General features: G+C 38.3%; 1 protein-coding gene across 1 annotated transcript in view; it reads left to right on the top strand.

Annotated features, from left to right (window-relative positions):
• The first annotated feature begins 4,212 nt into the window (after positions 1–4,212).
• Positions 4,213–24,442, top strand: part of calcr (calcitonin receptor) — a 33,858-nt gene continuing 13,628 nt past the window's right edge. The window contains exons 1-15 of the mRNA XM_034705341.1: positions 4,213–4,280; positions 7,990–8,137; positions 8,440–8,547; positions 12,935–13,026; positions 13,122–13,281; positions 13,414–13,524; positions 14,548–14,660; positions 15,484–15,556; positions 15,671–15,781; positions 15,903–16,015; positions 17,751–17,919; positions 18,002–18,112; positions 18,300–18,412; positions 20,971–21,062; positions 23,594–23,720. Coding sequence (XP_034561232.1) covers positions 4,236–4,280; positions 7,990–8,137; positions 8,440–8,547; positions 12,935–13,026; positions 13,122–13,281; positions 13,414–13,524; positions 14,548–14,660; positions 15,484–15,556; positions 15,671–15,781; positions 15,903–16,015; positions 17,751–17,919; positions 18,002–18,112; positions 18,300–18,412; positions 20,971–21,062; positions 23,594–23,720 — 1,686 coding nt within the window. The 5' untranslated portion in view covers positions 4,213–4,235. The remainder of the gene's footprint in view (positions 4,281–7,989; positions 8,138–8,439; positions 8,548–12,934; positions 13,027–13,121; positions 13,282–13,413; positions 13,525–14,547; positions 14,661–15,483; positions 15,557–15,670; positions 15,782–15,902; positions 16,016–17,750; positions 17,920–18,001; positions 18,113–18,299; positions 18,413–20,970; positions 21,063–23,593; positions 23,721–24,442) is intronic.

Raw genomic sequence — 24,442 nt, forward strand, 5'->3', positions numbered from 1 at the left:
GCTGTAGAGTAGTTAACCTAAGTAGCTATATAAAGAGAGTGCTTTAATACGACTTATAGATCATGTACCGTAGCTTGCGCATGACTGCAATATTTCATTCTTTGGACGGGACAAATATGAAAGCCCTGTGGGTTATGTCCACAATGTGTCCATTCGTCAAACTAATCCACCTGAGCCTGCATTGTAATCCAGCTCATTTGTCGTGGCCTGAATATTGGATGCCAAATCACGTCCGTGTGGCTGCAGCCTTCAGACTGACTGATGGGCTCTGAAGTGGTGAAAAGTCAGAGGGAGGCAGATTGAGCCGCTACATCCTCCATCACTGATGTGATGTCAGCACAAATCTGTGTTGTCACCGCGCCCATGTCCGCTCGCTGCAAGAGGAAAGAGGAGAGATGTGTGGCTCCGTCTGCCGCTGTCAGTGTGATGTACGGAGCACAAAAAAAGAGGAGAGGCAAGATGAAGGGGAAAATGAGGCACAGAGGAAGGGCAGAGGGCAAGTTGGAGAAAAGAGAGAAAGGACAAAGAAGGAACACAAAACACATGAATGATGATACTACTACAAATCTGGACACTTTAATCCACTTAAAATTGAAACTTTGGGACCAACAAAAGAAACCCTTGGGCAGTTTAATCCCAGTTAATAAAGAAATATAACTTTTTCAGCAACCATTAAAAGTAGAAAGTAAAAGATATATATGTCAAGCTTGATTCTAAACTGGAAGTATTATTCGGTTTGAATTGAGATACGGACATATCTATGATGGGTGAAGTATAAAGACTTTAAATGAAAAGTCTGAATGTCAGGCACTCATTTATTATGCACCTTTGTATAAAGCACCAAACTCAAAGAAAAGCTGACCCTTTTCAAACTGAACCTTTTTCTGTTGAAGGGCACAATTTCAAAGTCAATCCTCACCTTAAAAGTTCTCTAACTTCAATACTTTTCTTTATCTCGTGGTTTTGAATATGTACTAAGTTTGCAAAAGTGATTCTTCAAAACTTCCATTTTAAGAGCCTGACCTTTAACTTAATGCACAGATCATTCAGCACTACATAGTATTCCTACAGCGGACTGAGTGCTGTATATGTATGCTGTGCCACGTACTCACTTGTCCTGTCTGAGTGCTTTCCTTTGTCTTCTCTATAACGGGTCTGCTTTCTCTAATGAGCTACGCCTGCTGCAGGCTTTACTGTTCATGTCACATAAGATCTAATGGCCCGTGAAAAATGCTCAGGGGATCTATGTTTAGAGACGTGTATGAGCTAATGTGTAAGGCACAAAGACAGTTATTGAAAAGACCCACACCTCCCCTTGCTGTAAGACAAACCGTGGAGGTTTGAATATGAGAAAAGTAAAACATGTGCAGCGGAGATACTAAAATATGGAATGTGCCACTGGGAAATTCATTATTGATAGTGTGTGTAATAGTGTTTAAATATTCAAGGCATTATTTGTGTGTCAAAGAAACCCAGCCTCTGCCCACCTTCAGCACTAAATTTTATGTAGAACACAATTTGGTGAATTTCAAATGACAGCCTCGCAAAACTATTTATAGCAGTTTAAGTTTTTGCATTAGAAATGTTCTTGTTCTCTAATCGACCTGCCTTTTTCTTAGTTCTTATCATAGATGCTAAGGTTTGAGCCTGGATAGCTATTTTCCCTTTCAGACTAGTCTTGATGCTAAGTAAAGCTAACAAACTTTATCTTGAATATACATACACCAGAGGGCATACTTTATCTTCTACTTTATACTTTATCTGCACCCTAAATGGAGCCACTAGCAACCGTCAATAAGCATAATAGCATAGAGCTCAAGGATTCTTTTCCCACCAAATCTGCTTCCTTGAAACCACAACTTTTTGGCTTACACTGAGATTGAACTGAATTCTTACATATCAGATTGTGTCTTTGTCCCCCGTGTCCATGGAACAAAGTTGGTGATTTTTTATTAACTTAGCTTCATATGAAATCAGTCATTTCAATTTTCTCTGTAGTTATTTGACTTGTAGAAACTTGTCTCTCTCTGAGAAAGCCCCATTTTTCAGAAAATACAAGTGCTCACGCACAGCCAGAGGTGATTAGTTCATAATCAACTGGTCGGAGCTCTGCTGATGCTGATGATGTTTTTATAGATCTCCTCGTCCTGGGGCCATTTCTGGATCCATACTTGACTTCCTCTGTCTTCTGATGTCTCTTTGCCTTGGATGTTTTAGTTTTTTGTGCTTTGCCTGTTGAAGTGTCTGTGAAGTGACTGAGTTTTGTAGCATGCTGAATAATGTGTAATCATTTGGTTTTCAGGAAGTATCGATCAGAGCGTAGAGGTCTAACGAAAATGGCTGAAAAGAGGCAACGTTTGGCTTTGTAGGCAATTACACAGTCATTTTACCACTTCACTGGTATATGGTCTCTTCATTACACAAAACACATGTTGTGTTTTTCAGGACATATGATATAGTATTTTATTTTAAGTGTATACTTAACAAGTGCTTGAGCTTATTTTTCTGTTTCTTGTTTTCATATTTTCATATCTATTTTTACTAACATTAAGCTAATAGTTGTTTCTGTAATGGAAAAAAGTGACTAAACTGCTGACTTTAAAGTATGAAGGACTAAATAAATATATTTTAAATTTCTTTTTTTTACACTTTCATCATCTGTTTATTCGTGAACAAGTGCCATAATATATACATATATATACAGTGTATATCTTTCAATCTATATATTCCGACTTTCATTCCATATATACAGACTTTCATTCCATTTATACAGACTTTCAGGCTATTAAATATCTCTCTCTTTATATACCAGGGCTGTCAAAGGATGACATTTTGTTTTAACCCAAATTAATTTCTGAATTTCAATAGTTAATCTTGATTGATCAAATTTTCAAAGAAATGTAAAATTCCATAATTTTTCATTTAAAAAACATTTTTAACTCCATATTGATAAACTAGAGCAATTCTCACCAGTGTCTTGATTTGGGAATCAAATGAATGCAATAAAATGTACTTTATTTTTATTTATTATTCAACTAATTCTGAGCTATTACACCAATGTAGTATCATATTATGACTTAAAGCTAAGAGACAGCTTGAAAGTGTTTCAGCCACAGGACTATGTCGATTCACACACTGCCGCGATTGCCTGCTGACATCAACCAGAGGCCAACGGTTATTTGAATTTAGTTGCCATTCTGATGTTCATCTTCTTTTCTCACATAGATATTTGTTGTGATCTTGCCATGCCATGTGCTTTTTTATATTGTATCTTTTTTGATGCTTAAAACCATATGATCATGGTCCTGAGTCACAAGTAAAATGAAATGTGTTGAGCCCATGTCTATTTTTGGATTCATATCTTGAAATGTGATTTAAAGAGAAGTTGCTTTTTAAGTTTTTGTCAATTGTGTTTCACATCAATGGACTTGTTTTTTACAGACAACATTAATCTCCTCATAAGTAATAATAAACACAGCGATGGTATGGGAGACATTTAAGGGAATGTGGAGTCATCCCTGGTCAAAGCGCATCACTCTCAGCCATTAATTCTTTGCAGATGGAGTCTTAGGTTAATTTTTCATACTAAGTAGACTACCATCAGCATGCTTCTGAGAGCCAACACAAATACCATCAATCCCGCTAACCTTTCACAGTGACTTTGTGACCTCATGCGTGTGTATCTGCTGGAAAGCCTGCCCCCTGGGTCGCTGACAGTGTGGAACAAGCAGTAGGTGTTCTGAACTGTTCAAACTGTGGAGTGATGGGCTTCCAGCAGGGGCTCAGCCAGCCAAAGCAAAGAGAGCTGAAGTGAATTCTAATCTCACATGCACTCATTTACTACACTGTCAGATCTGCAGCTGCAGCTGCAGATGATTAATGACCAGCAACTATATTTGTCCTACCATGTGTCTGTCTGGTCCTGTCTTGTGTTTTTTTTTTTATTTTTTTTTTTATCTTTGTTCCTCTATTATTGTTTTGAGTATGGATTGCTTCTATTGCTCCTTATCTGCCAGCCACACACTCACTGAGAAAAAGTGTGAAATTTCACAAGCCTCTGCCTCTGCTGCAGTGTTTTGCATTTCTGATGAATGATGTTTTCTCCTGAGATGCTGTAATCCTGATTTTAAAGAGCCATATGTTTGCTCAGTCAGTCACTTTCATGCTACAGCTCGTTTTCTGATAGTCATAACTCCTCTTTTCTTCCTCTAGGGATCAGCCTGTGAGAGGAAGATATGAAGGTACTGGACTCGCTTTGGATCAACTGGTTTCTCCTGGTGGTAAGCTCTCACTTTCCTAATTCAAGTGAATGCAGTCAGGTATGCACACCTTGGTTCTCTCTCTGCCCATTATGTATGCAGTGCATGTGTGTGTTCTAACAGGATACAGGCTTTAATTTTCATTAAATTGGCACATAATATGCTGTGGTCCAGTGGTTTTCTTTTCTCAGCAAAAAGTCTCATTATTAATTTTCAGCCTTTATAATTAATAGTTTTAGTTTATAATTAGCTCAGCGTGTTCATTACAAAGTTGGATGACCTGAAAGACAAGATATGTGACCCATGACTGTGTGTGTGTGTGTGTGTGTGTGTGTGTGTGTGTGTGTGTGTGTGTGTGTGTGTGTGTGTGTGTGTGTGTGCAAAATAATGAATCCGAGAAAGATAAAGAAAGGAAGAAGTGTGATTAATTTAAGTTGATCCTTACTCTCTATGCAGATGATGCATTATTCGGATGTCTTGCACTTAATAATATCTTTAAACCTTTTACAAGTCCACGCTAAACAAAAGGATGGATGTGATATGTCTTTGTATATTAGTGGTGTGTCTAACTATGCATTCTGTTGTCTAAGCACACATGGGCCACACATTCTGGGAATTTCTTCCTCCCCATTATTGCAAAGCACCAGACATATCAACAACATAACCTCCCAGAACAAGGACATTAATGAACACTTTGTTTCTCTTACAGTGTTTCTTTCATAAATACTCACTGTACTGCCGAAGAGAAAATATGACCAAAATCACAACACAATGAATCCAAAAACATCATTAAGAGGGAAAAAACTGAATACATTCTCTATGCACATTTATACTTCAGCAAAGAGTCATGCATGAATCCTTGTGTTTTGTGATTGTATTTACTTAAAAGGATTGACACCTGTGAGTAACCTTTGAGAACTGGAGCCGCACTGATTCCAAACTTGAAATGCACCACCTTACAAACATATCCTCCCAGTTTAATGGTCTATTTAAGCTTCTAGACTGCCCCCCTGCTCTGTTGTTGCCCACGTTGCCCTGCACCTGTGCTGCACTCATACTTTCAGCCCCACCGCCTCCTCAGCATACACCTGCAGGCTCCAGCTAGGGTTTCCAATTTTTGCATGTTAAATGAAACTGAGGAATGAAGAATTGGAAGCCTTTGACGGTAAACCCAAACAACTTTTCCCTGTTGCAGTAAACATTTAAAAGCATTACAAAAGTCTGCAGCTGTGTAGTAACATAAACTCAGCCGCTACATGGTTACATGGTTTGAACCAAAAACAAGCAATGCTGGCAACAAAGAAGCCCTGCCACCACTCAATTATCATCAATAGATTTATACAGGAAATAATTACATATAGGTTTCAAAATGCTGTACAATGTGTAATAAAAACAAACAATCTAAACACTGTAGTTTAAAGTAGCCAATAGTGTCAACACTAAAGTATACCAAAAAAAGAACAACAAAAGTTAACATTGTAAAACCATAAAATTAAATCTTCCCATGAAAAAAATCTGTGTGAAAAAATGATAAGCTTGATAAGTAACACATACATTTGTGAAATTGAACATTTAATAATCTTCCTTTTACTCTGATTTGTGTAAAAAAAAAAAAAAGTCAAAATTCTTTATTATACATATTTTGTCCCTTACAAATAGATCATCAAAATGCTGAAGTTGAAAAGTTATATATGAAAGTGTTCACCTGTTCCCTTCAAAATAAGTCTGCCCATTATACATGTTGAATTTTAAATCAATTATCATGACACTTATATGTAGACTTCTACATATTCCTGCCATGACATTATACAATTATTACCAGGTTTTCTATCAAGTACTTGATTCTGTTTGGTCAAAACATCTTGCCAACAGTTCTTACATCAGTATCAAATCAATCCACATGCAAGAGTCCGGCACATTTCACCTCTGCCTGTTGACACTTTGACAAAAACATGAGCATCAAATTGGTAAACATTATGGCAAAAACGTTACCTTCTGTTAGCATTCTAAACCGGTAAACTAAACAACATGGATAATATTTTAATATTTGATCCTGTCCTGCATCCAGTTGATGGACGCAGAGCTGGTGAGTGCATCTCTAACTTCTAACTCGCATAGCCACCAGCTCACTATACATTATCCCTGACTTACACACTCGGGGGTTGGCAATGATGGTTTCTGTCCTTCAGCCCACCCTAGTCTGAGACATCTATCAGCCAATTGCAATTATTCTTGGAGGATGAGGTCATACTATACAGTGTATTAAACATTATACAGTGTTCGCCATTAGTTTAATGGAGGTGCTGTAATCATCATCAGTCAAAGATTTCAGAAATCAAATAATAAAGCGAGTGACACATTTTGGCACTGTCATAAGAAGCATTATGATTCCCTTGGTGTAGGTGTTGTAATTAAACGAATGAAACTTTGAAACCTCTTTCTGATTGCCCTGTAGCCCTCTGACATAAACTCCACTTAGCTTATTGTGGGTTCTTTAATGAATCATAATGGGAACGCCATGAATTTCTACACAGGCTTAAGGATGTTTGCAGAGGTCACTGTGGATGTATTCACAATGAGATGTTCTTGAGGTTCTCCTACAGCAGAATAATAGACATATTTTGAGTCATTGTCCATTGTGTTGAAAAAAACTCTGCTGTGCAGCGTCTTTGTGAAATGGAAGTTTTCTGGTTCAATTTCCTTTTCTTTTCAGCATCAAGCCAAACATCGAGGTCCTGGAAAGAATCAGTGCCAAATGTTTTTTTGTGCCTGATGTTTCTGTGCTGCTCTGCTTTATGTTTCTGCACTCTTCTATTCGAGTGTTGTACAAGATGAGGAAAGCCTTACATAAGAATTGTTCCTTTTTTTCTCATTCATATGCTCATCTTTCGATACTGGTGGTGGCCTGGTGGTCGTATGTATGACGTCATTTACTTCAATGTTTGGAGTGACATCATATGTACGGCTGCTAAACTGCTACATGGGACTTCACCATCCTTTCTTTCAACTTCCTTTTACGAGCTTTTATCAGGGAAGTAAAAATGATATTTCTGTCTAATGAGAATCTTCTTTTCCCTCCACAAAGAGAGAGGTAGGAGGCATGCGTCTGAATAGTAATGAGGCGAGTGTAGACAGACAAAAAGATTGAAATTCCTTCAATGTTTCAGAAAATGCAAGTGCATGAGCCTGGCTGGCACTCCTTGAGGCTTAATTTTTAGCTCCCCAAAAGTGTGTGATATAAGTCTAAGCAAAATGGGTTCTTTATCCTTCAGCGAGCAGCATTATCAAAATCAGCATTTCACATGGCAGGCCTCTTCATTTTTAATGCCACCTCCAAATACAAACAATAGAGCAGAGATAATATTCATCAGATGCTTTAAACTTCTGAGCGCCCAAACATACTTTAATGAGTTGAATGAATCATAAGGAAGTAGAATTTCAAAGCGGAGTGAAATCCTCATCTGATCAGCTTCAAAATGATCCACTTATTTTTCCATTTAAATGTATCTTTTGTAAATGTCTGGACTTCATGATAAAAGTGTGAAATATTAAAATATTGAGCTAGAGGAGTCATCCAAGGTAAGATTTGACTTAAAGTAATTTTTGGCAGAAGAGGAACAGAGCAGCTGCCTCAAAACATGCACTGACAAATCCCAATCTGCACTCCATAATATCAGTATTTGTCTTCTTCCCTGTCCTCTCACCTCTGGTATCACTTATTTCTCCACAGCATAAGGTGGCAGCAGGAGCTGAGTCGGTCTCAGAGCCATCGCTCAGGACTAGGCAGAGCATGACAGAAGGACAGGGAAAGGCGGTGAGCCTGGGTCAATACAAATGTCTTGAGGTGTCCAACAAAGACCACCAAGAAAACCAAAACGGTGAGAGGCCAGAATCATTTAAGGTCTTCTTAAGGCCAAATGGATTAGTTCAAGGAAAGCATCACAGGTATAATGACGTTGTAACGCAAGGGATTGAGGTCAGATCACGGTTGTTGTTGTTGCTGTTGGAGGTAATGGTAGTGTCGCCACTGGAGGTTTAAATGACATAGAAGGGCTTTTGGGGTGGAAGTTGAGGAGACACAATGGAGAGTTATGTAACTCTCAAATACATTCAAACTGAGAACGTGTCTTTGGAGATTCACTTTAATGCCATTACACTTTTCCTTTTTACATTTCTAAAGGTACATTCTGTGGACGTCTGTGGGACGGCTTGTTGTGCTGGGATAAGACACAAGCCGGGACATCTGTAAAACAGAACTGTCCATATCATCCTGACATGGACCCAAATGGTAAGAAACACCATCACTCAGCAAAAACCCCACTGATTCAAGAGTGGTGGGAAATAAGAGGGTTTCCCACAAAACTTTTTAATTCCAGATCAGCAGACAACACAGACAACAATCAAATCCTCTATGTTCTGTGGAGGTTTAGAGGTCATGAATCTGACTGCATGGTATAAAAGTTCACTAAATAGCATGGCTATTTAAATGGCTGGCAAGATTTTTTATGCTTCATAGTGTGTTCCCATTAGACGTTTTCATTAATCATTCAGAGGAAAATTAGTTCGTTATCAGTCTCAGAAGCCATCAGATATCATCTGAGGACAATATAGCCTCCGGTGAAGTCCAATTTTTAGAGCTTTCATTGGAGCCATATCTATAAAGGACATTCAGCAAAGACTTCTTTTTAAAACTATTTCATAGTTCACAGTCCTACTAGCAAATTCAAAAGTGAGAATGGGTCTGGGGTTGAGAGACAACGTTGCGGAAGAGATTGTGTGCAGATTTTTGTTTACAAAAATTTATGAAAGCTAAAACATTGTTAGGTCTGCAAAGAGCACTACAATCAATGTCTCTTTTGCTCTTCACTAAGAGTCCGTCTCAATATCCAGTTTACAAAGCAAACTCCTGTAACAATATTCACGCACAAACATATGAAAAACATCTTGAAGGTTTTGAACTCGTTGCAGTTTGCTCTTGTTTTGTCTTATTGTGGAGATGAACTGTCAGCATCACCACTGTTTGCTGCGCAGAGCTGTGCTGTGTGCTTTCATTCTTTCCACATATAGAAGATGGGTTGGATTGGGAGGAGATATTTTGTATTGGTTTATTGTGAAGTCGATTCGTGAGTGGTGTGATACAGTCAAGGTCAATGTGTCATTAACACTTCAATATATCAATATATTATTTCTAGAGATGTAAGGATACAATCAACCCATGATTCGATTTGAATACCGATTTTTGGTTCACGGTACAATTCACTCACGATTCTCTAATGATTTTCGAGAAAACTGGATTGAACTCAAAATTTTAATAATTATTTTATTTCAATTCTCAGATATGGACAGTTGCAATATATATTTTTTTCTCTTATATTTCTCTGTAAACAAAGTGATTTTTCATTTTCAAGGTGTGTTGTAACTCAAATAAAACCACTGCACACTTTTTTTGTGCGACTTGCACAAAGACTCAAATCACCGTACAAAAATATCTTGTTGGAAAATTTCAGAACAATTATAGAGAAATGGAGAGTAAACAATTCCCAAACGAAAGTGTTAAATATTAAAACAAATAAGGTAAATATCTTGAAATTCGGGATGTAAATTTCAAGTCTTTTCCGTGGTCGATCTTTGGAAATGTTAAAGATCAATTATCATTTAATTATTCAAAAAATTTAAACGTTTTCCATGTCAAAATGCTGATTCTGAAACATGCTTTAAACCTAAAACACCTCTCAGCAAGTGACAAGAGAACAGCGCAATAGACTTAATGATGTCGAACAAGCGGAGTGAAATGCAGATAGCGCCTTCTACTGTTTAAAAATAATATCCCAATACAAATTTTGTTGAATCAATTTGATCCACCCTTATTTTATTGATTTTTTACCGTCTTGCGATATATCCTTACATCCCTAATTATTTTAGGTAATTAGATCACTGAAATGTTTGGGCATGACTTCCCTTTTAAATACTGAGGCGAAGCTCTTAGCGGATGCTAAAAATTCACGCCAACTCTTGCCGTTTGTGCCAGAATTTATAATTGATAATTTCAATGTAATGAAGCTCATTTCCATTGTAAGAGGCCAGTTTTGTAAGTAACTGCGTAATGATGATAATGGCACAAAGAGCACCAGTGCACAGAGACACTATCAGATCTACAGCAGTTTGTTTTGTTTTTGTGCTTGATGATTCAGTACCTTTTTGTCTCAGTTGCACAGGTTTAGCAACAGTGATCCTTCAGTGGATAATGCTCAGACCATTGTCCTGCTAATAACCGACATGACAGAAACCAAAATGCTACTGAGAAATGAAAACATTGCCATCTTCCTACTGATTTGTCTCCTTATAAATAATCTGTAAATGCAGATTATTTCATTATTAAGAGGAACTTGACCTTGTATCAACTCATTCAGCAAGAACTTAGGATAATGTACCAGTTGTAGTAAAATAATGTTATCATATGATCATACTGTGTAATGGAACTCTTCAACTCTGCATAATGCTGCCCAGCATTGGATGAGGGAAGGTATAGTGCGTTAGCTAAATGGCATCTATGGCTCTATTATCATGGCCTCACTCTTCAGCTGAGGCTACCTAGTTGTACTGTTCAATGAAATCCAATGATGTTATTTGCCTTTTTTTGATCAGCTTTGAGTTAATGTCCATGCGGTTTTTTTTTAGGGTGACTGGTTCTCGAATCATAGATCTACTACTGCCCAGATTCTTGAGATTCTTTCTGCTCCCTCTGCCATCAAAACCTTCAGCTAAATACAACATAAATGTTAACTATAAATGGTCAGGTTCTGAACACATGTTTGTCTAAATTGCATTTTGTGATGGGATGTTATGCATCAAGTCTCTGACAGTCAAGATTCATGTTGAGTAGTGAGTAAATATATTCCTATTTGGAGGAGGATTTCATGAGTAGTAATTACAAAGTCAGCTGATTTTACTAATCATCTTTGTAGCCCTCTCTCCAAGAGAATATGCCAATCAAATCACAAAGCCCAGACTAAAAGCTGCATATACATTCTTTCTATTTTTTTCCCTTCATACTTCTGACTTTTGGCTTTTTTAGACATTAACAAAGTTGTTTTGTTCAATCAGCCTCCAGTGTGACTCCTATTTCCAGTCATGTTCTGTCAGCCAGGTGTGATAATCAGTCCATCACATAGTTCCTAGTCAAAACAAACATCCAAACAACCATTGAATGTCTGTGAACAAATTTGGTGCCGATATTCATGGTGCACAGAGGATGAACCCTCATACCATCACACAGGCAAACAGGAGGTCAAAACATGTACTATCAAGTAACTTGTGTCAGTATCTACTGGATGGATTAGGACAGGCGTTCATAACTCCTAAAGCATCTATCAACTAATGACTGATGACTCCATGACTTATTTTTCACTTCCAGTTAGACTCTCTTGAAAATGCTTTAAAGAATGTTGGACCAGTGCATAATATATGGTCAAAATATGTATTTCTCCCTCAGGAAAGGAAAAATAATTATTCTCTGAACTTTTAATTTTGGGTAATCTAGTATGGTTGAAAACCATATTCCTTGTAGACCAATGGAATCCCAGTAGAATCAGCTGAACTACACAAAAAAGCATGTCTTTGTGAGTGTGTTAGCATGCTAATGTTAGCGATTGCTCAGATCACTGCAGTGCCTTTAAGTTTAACCCTGCATGCAGACGGATATTGATGGAAATTTAGAAGCAGGATCCACAGTAAATCATTTGCCTATGTATTATCAATAAGACTCAATGAAAACAGACGTTTATTGATATTGGTAATGTCTGTGAACTGATTAAGTACACTTTGTTTCTGTGAAAGTATTCCTTGTAGAGTGTGCCGTTTTTTATTGCGAGGAATGCAAGGCTCAATTACTTCAAGCTGATGAGATCCAGAGTCAAGTCAAGTCTGATTTAGGAGATGCTATTTGATGGAGAACATGGAGGTGAAGGAGAGGTCAGAGAAAAGAAAGTACAGTATATTTACAGTATATGAATATATAGAGACAGAAAAATAGAAGCAAAAAAGAAGGGATTACAAACATGACATAAAAGTCTGAGTCAGAGAGATGGATTGGAAGAGAGAGAGTGTTTTTGTAAAAGATAGCTCATACAAGATCTTCCCAAAATGCCTGTGACGTTAAGTGTCCCCTGATGGCTCCTTATTTGAAAGCTAATGCTGCTGATACGCAGCTTTGGAGGAGACGTACAGTTGGAAGTGGATGTTGAGCAGTGGATGAGCTGTCTGAGAAAGCTCAGCAGCCGGGGCTATGGATGTTGTTGTCAGAAACAATGTGATCCTATTCTTAGCTCTGCAGTAGGCTACATGTGATTTTAAGTCAGACGTTTGAAAATTTGTCAGAGAAATACTCCTGAGAGGGGATTTTCTCTTTGACATAACGTTTGATGATGTATGCCAGGTTGAACTAATCACAGTTGCACAGTTGTAATGCCAAGATTCAGGGTCAGATTTATGTGTCTGGATGATGCCAGCATACTACTGGAGAAAACCAAAGACTGATCCAAAGAATGTAGAGATTCTCCTCTGGACTTGAACGTCAAACAGAAGCAATTATGTCCTCACATGTAATCCGATATTGTATAATCATTGGGTTATTCTTTTCTCCAATTGCCTTTACAGTAAGTATTTTTTCCTTACAGAAAAAGTGATTAAATATTGTGACGAATGGGGGAATTGGGACGGAACTGAGACTGGCTCCACTTGTCAACCAGCTTCAAAGAACAAATTAAAGGTATTTAGTCATTGACTCTTTCTTTTCAACCAATGGTGGCAGTATCAAGAGCTCTGCAAACTAATTTGTATGTTGAACTACTTTCGTTTTTCCAGAAAGAGGTCCTCCATTATTTGAGGGACTCTCCAGGAGAGCCCACCACAGAGGTCACAGGTGCTAAGACAGAAAAAGCTGGTGTTATGGAAGAAATTGTCCTTGAGAATGAAAAGAAGTGCATAGAGAAAATGAAGCGTGATCCACCTTATAACAAATCAGGTACTGTTATAATCTACAGAACTATAAAACTCCCTGATTACACAACATACTTATTTTAAATCCATTTAGTTTCTTGGATAAACTTAAGACTATGAAATATGTAATCTTTCTTTGTGTGGGTTGGTGTTGCAGGTTTGCACTGTGGTCGTAACTGGGATGGCTGGCTGTGTTGGGACGATACTCCAGCAGGAGTGGTCGCATTGCAAAACTGCCCTGACTATTTTGGCGACTTTGATCCCACAGGTGAGCTGTGAGACTAAAAGATTTTGCTCTGCTGGCTACTTGTTACCCTCTTATGGCTACCCTCTTCTTGGTTTTAAAGGTTACAAACACAACCCACTGGGTCCAAGTTTATTTTTCATTTATATGCTCCCTTTAAGTAAAAAAAATATAAATGGCTATTTTCATTGTTATACCGATGACACAGCATTTTATCTCCTGTTTAGATTTGGTAACCAGTCAGACATATGTAGCCTAAAACTAAATGTAACACAATTTGTAGCTATTGTGATCAGTCCCCCAGCAAACAGTCTTCAATTCTTACCACAGATAGGTTAATTAACTATTTAAGTTAAGCCCTCAGCCAAAACCTTGGTGTCATTTTTGATCAGGACTTGTGTTTTGCACTGCAGGTGATAAAGGTTGTCCAAATCCTATGTTAATCAGCTCAGAAATGTAGTGAAGTGTTTGATGTTTTTCTGTCATTTGGACCAGGCGGTTAATCAGAATTTAAATGTGTGTTCAAAGGAACCGGAAATCTGTCACTTCTGAACAACCCCAGTGCAAATATCCCCCCAATTTAACACCTGTATACTGGCTGCCCTTTGATTTTAGGACTGCTTAAAAAAATATAATAGTAATCACATTAAAGCAAGACATGAGCTTGCCCCTCTGTGTATTTCTAAATTTGTATCCACCTTACAAGCCAGGATGCAGTCTGAGATCCTCTGTTAGTACTTTGCACGCAACTCCAAGGTTTAGCTGAAAACAGAAGGTGACAGGGATTTTGCTGTCTGAGCCCCCAGACTTTGTAACCCCCTGTCAGAGTAGATCAGACTTGCAGAGTTGGTTCTTTGTTTTATTTCACAACTCAACTTTGTTATATCTTTATAAGTCAGTCTATCTGCTTTTGTCTGTTTAAGAGCAGTTTGTTACCTGAATTGAAAAGTGCTATACAAGTTATTATCATCATAGTGACATTAACTTTTTTGCACTGTTGATCTCATTGGAAGAAACTGAACTTAATCAAATGATTGTTATTTCCAGAAAGGGCAACGAAGTACTGTGAACAAAACGGTAAATGGTTTCACCATCCAGAGGCCAACAGAGTTTGGACCAACTACACACTCTGTGCAGCCACCCACGAGAAGAGGCAGAGGGTAATGCACAGTACTCTTGACACCATAAACAATCCTTTGGTGATTTTTTGTTCAGGTTATGCATACAGGTTCTCAATAACTAGGCTGACCTGTACTGCTGTTCTGTTTTACCACATGAAAACTTAAAAAAAGACAACAAAAAAAAGATATACCTTTGAACCAATTTGACAATGCACACAGCAACAGACCTCTGTTTTGTTTTCAGATGGGAAGTTGGTTGTATCTTTCTATATTGGCAGAATAAAGTGTTCCAAAGTATCAAGCCTAAAGTGGTTCACACTTGGGAACGGCCATTAGTAAATTATCTGCATCCAAAAAAGACATTTGTTTCAAATTACAAACCCATCATTCAGATAAATTCTCAGAAAATTGTTCCCAACTTGCTTGCCTACATTATATCATATATCCCTCCAGAGGAGGTATTTTCATTCATCTTGTTTGAATAACTTTTAACTGGCGAGAACAAGATGTAATTTCCTGTTTTGGGGATAAAAGATCTTGTCAGCACAATATGGATGCTAAACCTTTGCAATACTTGGGGCTGTTGTTATATTCCAGGTGGGTCTGACAAGTGCCAGATACTGAAGGGTCACCTGGGGTTGTTTCTGATTTGAGTAGAACCAAGTTTCTAAATAGCCAATGTCAACCTGTTGGAATTATTTAATGTGTAAAGGGGTGTCGTTATAGGTTTGACCAGGAGCTCTAGCTACAGGAGATAATTGTTCATTAATGTCGATAGTGGTCGGTATTTTACCCACTCTTGGTAAAAATTCAGTTTGACTGTGTAACGTTTGTGTCATCACAATATTTGTTTTTCCCACAGACTCTAAAAATGGTTGAGAATGAGTACAAATGCCTTCTGAAAATAAATCACAATCCACCTTTTAACAAATCAGGTATTGATATTGTGAACTTAAAATCCTTGTTTTGTTTCTTATGTGTGAAAAGAATACAAACAGGAGGCCTGTAAACACTTGTAAAGATTTTTTGTCGCTGTGTTGGTGTTGCAGGTCTGCATTGTGGTCGAAACTGGGACGGCTGGTTGTGCTGGGATGATACTCCAGCCGGGACCTATGCCTCTCAAAACTGCCCTGACTATTTTTCTGACTTTGACCCAACAGGTGAGCAATTAGACTTAAGATAGTCGCACAACAGTCACACAGATTTAAAAATGACTAGCTACTGTGTGCAGTGTACCGTATGCTGCGTATACAACAGTAATTGTACGATTGTTCTTTTTAGAAAAGGTAACTAAGTACTGTGAAGATGACGGGCAGTGGTTTCACCATCCAGAGAGTGGCAAGACCTGGACTAACTACACACTCTGTGCTGCCAACACTAAGGAGAAGTGGAGGGTAATGCTCATGTGTAATAACTATTTATCAGAATGATCATCATGCAGGGAGGCTCATGGTGTTTAGACCCATGCTACCAGTTTTACTGGATTTTCTTTGACCTTTGAAAACAGCATAATTAGAGTGTCAAATAACAAACTGTTTTCATCTTAATTAATCGTATGATGTTCATAATTAATTTGCGATTGATCACAAATTAATTGTGAATTATTCTCTTCTAAATGCAGCTTAGAGGGAGATTGTTAAAGTTTTTAATGCTCTTAACATATATTTGCAAGCATATTTGTCCACTTATGTGGATAAACGCGCTGGCTTTATTCTTGCTTTCTTAAACGTTCATTTGAGTATTTGCTGCAATAGTAGTTTATATGTATATGTACATGTATAGATATATTATATTGTAAAGCTTTGTTGAGTTATATATATATATATATATATATATATATATATATATATATATATATATATATATATATATATATATATATATATATATATATATATATATATATACATACATATATATATATATATATATATATAGGAAGCTCATTCGAGTTTTCTTGGGAAGTTAACAGATTTAGATTCTGTTTGTTATATTTATTTTATATTGCTGGTAAAACAAATGTCTTCTTAAATAAAAAAAACATTGTTATCCAAGTTTCTTGCTAAAATGCAAATTTTAATTTTCTTTACGTATCATTTGAACTCATCATGATGCCATTCCAACCTGTCCTTGAACGTGTCCTAATGCAACACTGTGTTACCTTGTCTAGTTAGCTTACGGGAACCAGGTCTTTATTAGGACAGTGTTTATATTTCTTTATCAATTTCTGCTCAATGTGTAATTGCGCAGATGTGTTGTTTGCATTAATTTGTTATTAATGTGTTAACTTTGATTGCCAAAATTATAATCTTGGATAATGTACTATGTGCCCCCTTGATACAACAAGTGATAAAGCATTAACATTGTGTCAGGATGGGAGGGAGTGGGACAGAGTTGAAGACCACAGGGTTCTGAGAGTCATTCCAAAAGAACCACATCGATCAAAGAGAGAGGGAAAAAACAAAATAAAGAAGGCTAACACAAACAAGCTTCCTTAACTAAACTAAGCTCTACAAAGATAAAATGGCAACTAAACCACTGCTGCTGCAACTGAATAGAAACTAAATGAACATGAAGACCCAGGAAACACTCCTTAACAAAAACTCAATGGATACTAGGGATGCCTTAAAAGACAACCCAAAAGGCTGAGGTAAAAAGACCTGCCCAGCATTAACAAAACAACTCTTTTAGCGACTGGACATGTAGAGCAGTTCATCCAGGAAGGGTTTTATGCAGAAAACACAACCCAGAGCACACATGGACACAACCACTCACTACCTCAGAAGGTGAAGCTAAGCTAAGACAGTGAGCCAATGAGTCAGCGCGGGGAGATAGAGCCCAGGAGTAGATTTAAGTTTCCCACACTTGGTCTAAATCAGGGGCGATAAAGCTCACACCTGTCCCTGCTCCAAGATGATTCTCTCACCAAACTTAGTGCCTCTCACACAATGTGCCTTAACTTTATTATATATATATTCCCAACTTTACTTGCTTCCCACAACCATAAGTCAATAAAAAAGTCCTGATCCAAACATATTTTGGACCCAACAATTAAAATATCTCTACTATCAGGGTTTTTAAGACCTGCTAGCTCATTCCTTCTGTGTGATGTTGACTTCACTCATATAGAAGGCAGCTGCCCAACTCTCTGGAGACGCTGAGGTGGAGCTCTCGGATGAGGCCACAGTCAGTCCCATGGTGAATCCAGAGGAGCAAGAAATCATAAGGAAGAAAATCCTTGACAGTCAGTACAAATGCTTTGAGAAAATGAATCGAGATGTGCCCTATAACAAAACAGGTAAAGACAACAGGATAATTTGCCTATCTGTTAACAGACTTGTTCTCTGCAGATGTTTGATTTTCTTATGTTGGTGTTTCAGGTCTATACTGCAGTCGTAACTGGGATGGCTGGCTGTGCTGGGATGACACTCAAGTGGGGACCTACACTTCTCAAAACTGCCCCAACTATTTTAAGGATTTTGACCCCACTGGTGAGTAGCGACACTACAGAAACATGTTGGATTCACCTCTGATAATGTGTGATTTTGTAACTGTTTCTGGAGATTTTTGAGTTTTAATAGGGGAGACATTATCTACCTAAATAACTACAGGCACAATAACCCATGCTGTGAATCAAATCTGGAGAATTTGGATTTATGACTTGATTATTACTTACAGAAAAGGCTACTAAGTACTGTGGGGAGGATGGTCAATGGTTTCGCCACCCGGACACTAACAGGACCTGGTCCAACTACACACTCTGCAACGAAAACACTAAAGCAAAACTGAAGGTAATCTTTTACAATATAGTGGCCAGCTATCAAAGAGAAAATGCATGGTGGTCACAGTTTGATAGGTCAGCATCATCAGTTTTGTTCTACATGGAGGTCTTTTATGTAGAAAATGTGGAAAATGGAAATAAGCAGTTCTAATGTAGTTGCCCATAAATATTGTGCCAGAGACCATTATTAACAGGCTCATTGCTTCCAGAAGACACTGCTTTCCTCTACTGAGTTCCACTGAAATATTTAGAGTTGGAAAGTAAACTGAATGTCAGAGGACACCTGGTCTGTGTCACGTGAAAGTTCAGATGCAAAGAAACTAGTGTATTTGTTAGTTTCCAACAATGTTGAGTAGAGAAAAAAAGTCTAAAGGTTAAAAATGTGAGCAGAAAACTGGAACTTTTTTTTCAGTCTAGTTTTCTTTAAACTCTTTGTTCACAAGATTTAACCGTGGAAGCTGACGCAGTAATGGGCTGATTATGTGGAAATACATGTTATGCTTCACACCGAATCCTGCCCTCCAAACCATGAGGGCCTTCCAAGACAGCTTTGCATTTTTCTAGCTTAAATTGGTATCTCCTTTTGGCATCGCCCTTTTTTTGGCAGACTTTTCTAACATTCACTCTCTATCTCACTGAGACAAAATTTGCCAAATAATTTTTCATGCAGTGTACATCCAAGGCCATAAAAATTCAACTCCACTATGCTCTCCAAGTTGGGCCAATTACAAATAATGGCACCTTGTGAACAAAAGTTCTGCAGAAAAAAAACCTGCAACTGCATGTTACTTTCAGTCAGTCGTTGCTCTGCACAGCTGGAGCAGCTGTTCTGGCAAACCTTTAAGAAAAACATAAAGTTTGCTGATCGATCAGCCGCTCCATCTGTTACCACAGAAATACGATCTTTGCTGACTCGGCCTCCCAGTCTCAGGAAACGTTAAGAACAAAAAGTCTCAGCAGTATGGTCCAAAAGAAAAACTAAAAAAACACGCCATTGTTTTCTGATAGGGCAAGGTTGATGCAAACTTTTGCTTAAGATTCCTTATTTCACAAGACAGGACCACACATCAACATCTCACTACTGCGGTGCAAAAACAGAATCTGACACATTTCTCTAGAATAGTTAGCTTTTATCCCATTATTAGTCACAAAAGAATTTTTTTTTATATTTTCGTTTAGCTGTTTTCGTGTAAGTGTGATTATTCCTAATAGTATGTTGATTTGCTTCGGCAATTCACCCGTCAAATATCAGATTGTAGTTCTTAGTGCATTTCAATAATCTTACATGCTACTGTACAAAAATACTTTCTGAAAATGAGTTTCTGTTTGATTTATTATTAAGATTAAGATTGTTATATATAATTTAAGATCTTTGGTTTTGAGGGGAATTGATGAAAACCATCAGCAAACATTGGTTAAAACAATTTTCTGTTGATATCCTTGATGATTGGACTGATATTTTTTTGCCAGCCTTAAGAATGTTTAAGTAAACTATTAAAACTTAGATGATGATGAAAACAATGACAAATTTACATAGCTATTCTGCCCAGTTGGAGCTCACTGTTTGATAGATTTTGATGCATTACATATAGAAATAGTTCAACCCTGATCCCACTGTATAAAAGCACAGTTTCACAATTTTATTTGCATTTGACTTTTAAATAAGAAACATAAATAATATTGTTTAACTAAAACTGTCTGTCTAGTGTCCTCACTAGGCACCATCTGTGTTTTTAGACCTTTTTCAGGGTGTTGAAGCACCTCTAAATGTCCTCCCACCAGCCCTAAAAAAATAATTACAGTGCTATGCCCAACCAGGTTTTTAAATTCAGCTGTTTTTATGTAAATATGTTAAACTTATATTCTAGATATAAAGCATTATTTTAAGTTAAACGTATTCCCCTAAAAGGTACCCCTCTCTCTCTTTACAGTTAAGGCAGATTTATAATTCTGCGTCGCCCCTTACGCAGCAGGGGCTGATGCGGACATGAGCACCACATACTTCTGTGTCGATGTGTCCGTGTCACGTAGCAATTCTCCGCCGAAACGTTTGAGAGCGGTGTGGTCTCTGATAGCCGGTTGCCTGCTTCCGGCCCCGCTACGATCTTCATTTACTTTTCCAAAGCGATTCAGAGCGTGTTCTGTTAATCTACAGCTGATAAATGTTGCTGTTTATCATGCAGACATGATTACAGGGAAGAATAGAGAGGAGGAGATGAAATACATGGCCGATGTGCGGCCGATCCCGGAAGTGCTGTTAATTCGGGAAATACATTGCCGCTGAGCCGACCAATCATGTGGCTTTCGGTCCGCGTTGATTCTACGGGTAGTTACATTTTGTAGGAGGTGCACGTCAGCTACGTGCGTAGGCCTCTGCATAGGTACGGGAGCTACTCGGTCCTCCGATGTAGGGTACTGCGTCGATTCAAGCAGAAGTATAAATCAGCCTTTAGTTTCATCCAATAGTCATGATCGGACTGCATGTACAATACAGACACGAGAGCAACAGGGAGCAGTACACCTGTGTTTTTATATCACTCAGTTGTGCTTATCTGTCTTTTTCCACAGTCAGCGTATATCCTGCTTTACATGACGATTGTGGGTCATGCTCTGTCTATCGTCTTCCTGCTCATCTCTCTGGCCATCTTCTTCTACTTCAGGTGAGGATGGCTTTTAACCATTGGAGAATAATGCTCTTTAAGTTTTTGGTGTAGTAACGTGAACTATAATGCTTGTTGATGTTAAACATGGTGCACTGATACAGTTTGTCATAACTCTTGAATGATTAATCAGTGCTGGTTTTACCCTTGAAGGCTCAGTCATCTCATCAGTGTCATCAGTTAGTCTGACAGCACAGCAGATGGTGGTGATCTTTCACTCAAGTGTCCTCCAGCCATTTCATTACTCAGCACGGACAGCCCTTTAGTCTGAGTCTTGTTCACAGTCAGCAGAGTCTTTATTGTGTCCGTACCAGCAGATTGAACATGACAGTTTTAAACACTTGCCCCAAAGCCAGAAAGAAGATTTGTCAATGTTTTATAGAGTAATTTAAATCTGGGCTTTAACGCTCTTAGCTTGTTACTTTCTCTGGAGAAGCTGTACAAGAGAATAAATAATCATCACTTAAGATAACATATTTTAAACTCTTACCATATTCCTATTATTTACCACTGCTGTTACACTTTAATGCAAATTGCTGGTCTTAAATAGCTCTGCAGCTTGAATGAGAGTAATTTATGTACTAACTTCCATTAATTTCATGCCACCTTGGCTTATTTGTGCTGCACAATTATTTCATGGATATTTAGGATTCAAAACCGGGGAGCTGTGACGTCCGTTGGAAGCGTCAGTGCTTTGCTCTTATTAGAAACGTGTGCACCTGAGCGCACTGCTCATTAAGACTATTCATCCCAATATACTGCCTAATCCCACAGGAGAAAAGTGCAGCGGTAATTGAGATACTGCTTAGGAAATTCAATTAGACGAAGGTTCAAAATAAAGTGGACATGGGTTAGGGAGGTACAATATGCTGTAAATGTATGTGAAATTAAAATACAGAGGCCTTAAAAGGAAAGTTAGCTAGCATACACACAGAGTGTTGAAACTTTCAGTTTCTCTTTCAGAAGAAAGGAACCTTCTCATCATTCATTTTAATGATACCATAAGGTTTATCTTATTACTCAGGCAGATACCTGTGAAGAAATCTAAAAATGGAGCCTTGGAGAAAAATTTAACTAAATGTCCCGTAACAATATTTGGACACGTTGCCTTGTTGGCCCTGTTGCTCTGAACACCACGGTTGTAAAATCTGACATCTTGAAGGGCGTTGACCTCCCAAACACAGCTGTTATCCAGCACAGATCTTCTGCAGGATGCTCGGTTTGCTCCTAAGTTTTATACTCACTCATAAATTCAGCGGGCGTGTTTAAGGCAGGTGCTTTATCTTTCAAACCGCCATGACCCGCTGAGAGTCAGACTCCACACTCAACTACATAGAAACTCAACGGGGTTCTCACAATTTACACGATCAAAGTGATAACAAATTACGATCTTGATAATGTTGTTGGCATGGAATATTTAATTTTTTCTTCTCTTCCATGACTAACCATATTTATAGCTAAAACACTTCAAATATTGGAGGCTTAATGTTGTATCATAAGATCCAGATGTGAAGCTTTCTGTGGTATGTGATGGTGTCCAGCTGAACTCCTCTGTTATTTACAACCACATCAGCACTGTCAGGATTCCCAGATAAAAATACTCCAACTTGCTATGGAAAAACATGTCTGGAATGAGAGCGTTTGCATCAGCGACAGTCTGACCAAAGTTGCTATAAAGATTTGAACATCAACTTTAGGCACTCAACAGCTCCTGCATGTTCTTTGAAGCTACAATGAGACTGTTTTTCAATGTGAAATAAGCATGGCCTCTGAAACAGACACAGTCGTACAAAAATCCTTAATACCATTTTGAGAAATCTATTGCCCTTCCTGTTTTTTTGTTTTTTTTGTTTCTGGGGTTTTTATTTCTCATCAAAGATGAAACTGGCCATGAGCAGAACAGGGATCTTATTTCTAAAACAGTAGAGGACGTATAGATAGGAGGACATATTCAAAAATATATCTTTTGCAAGATTTTATTCAGCATTTAACACTCTGTGAGCTGCAGAATATTTAAATGCTTACCAATAATGAAGCTTGTGGGTATGAATGACTTGAAGCTAATTTGAGATTGATAGTTATTTTCACTCCGCTGGTCAAGCATTTTATTATGCTATTAATTCTGAGTGGCTAGCCAAGGTAATGGAGAAGTACCCTTTGGATCCATTATGTATTATTTATCAATGAGTCCAGCATGTACAGTAGAGAGCATTTAGAGGCAATGCGGCACATTGACCCCAATGATTTTTACCAGCCAGAACAAAGATGTCTAAGATCCCAATTATAAGAGATTTAACAGACTATAGCAACATCTGACAACCTCCTTAGTCTGCATGTCAGGAGTCCCTGTCAGTCCTGGTTATTTCATCACGGGAGCAATTTTTCCTAACTTTTTATCTGATATTTTGGTTTGTCTACAAGAAATCATTTCCAGCTTGTAGTCCAATAAGGAATTCCTTTCTACATATCAGATTATGTCCTGGTAGGCCAGCGTGTACCTGAAATCAACAACAGTATCTGTCTTTATACAGGAGTCTGAGCTGCCAAAGGATCACCCTGCACAAGAATCTCTTCTGCTCATATGTGTTGAATTCAGCCATCACCATCTTCTACCTCGTAGCAGTGGTCAAGAATCCTGAAGTGGTGAGCAGAAACCCTGTAAGTATGGCCTCAGTGGAATGTTTAACCCTAGGACTACCACACTTCTTTACATCAACCATCATGTAGAAACATTACACTGTAGCCTTTGCAGCAAGCTTTGTATGTCATGTGCTGCCTCCCAGCCAATCATTCTCCTTATCTGATGGGGAAGACTTCACACTGTGGGCACAAGGCACTTTGGGAAATTTTGGGGGGTAGAGCTCCTGAAAATTTCAGTGGTGCATGAAAAAGGCTTAAGAAAGCTGTCCTCTTGCAGTTGCATGAGCATAGCCCTCGTCCAGACTGTCAGGTAACTCCTGAGAGGGAGTACTAGCTCCCGTTCCCTCAATGCTTGAGAAGTGATGTTCCCACCTCAAAGGACCAGTCTATGTACTGGACATGAGCATGCACAGGCTCAGATGCACATGCACAGATCTTATGAAGGTCATGGAGGGGCTGGAGCTGTTTCATACCAAACCTGGGTAGGTACCAGGTATGGCTCCAAGTGGAGACCTAATCTCTCATTTGTAGAGGTGCTGCAGCTCCTCTTGGGCTGGCTCTTGAAGAGTCCTTGGATTACGCCAATTCTGGGTCTTTGCCCGGGACAGATCCGCCTAGGGAGACACCACCAGCACCTATTGTGAGGTTACAGGGACACGCAAATCTGATCCAAAGTGGTGGTGGAGCAAACTGAGGGGCACTAACAGCTCCAGAACCAGATGCTAGCATGGCCAAAAAGT

Source organism: Notolabrus celidotus, chromosome 16 (genome assembly GCF_009762535.1).
Source record: "Notolabrus celidotus isolate fNotCel1 chromosome 16, fNotCel1.pri, whole genome shotgun sequence".
In the NCBI taxonomy this organism is placed as follows: domain Eukaryota; kingdom Metazoa; phylum Chordata; class Actinopteri; order Labriformes; family Labridae; genus Notolabrus; species Notolabrus celidotus.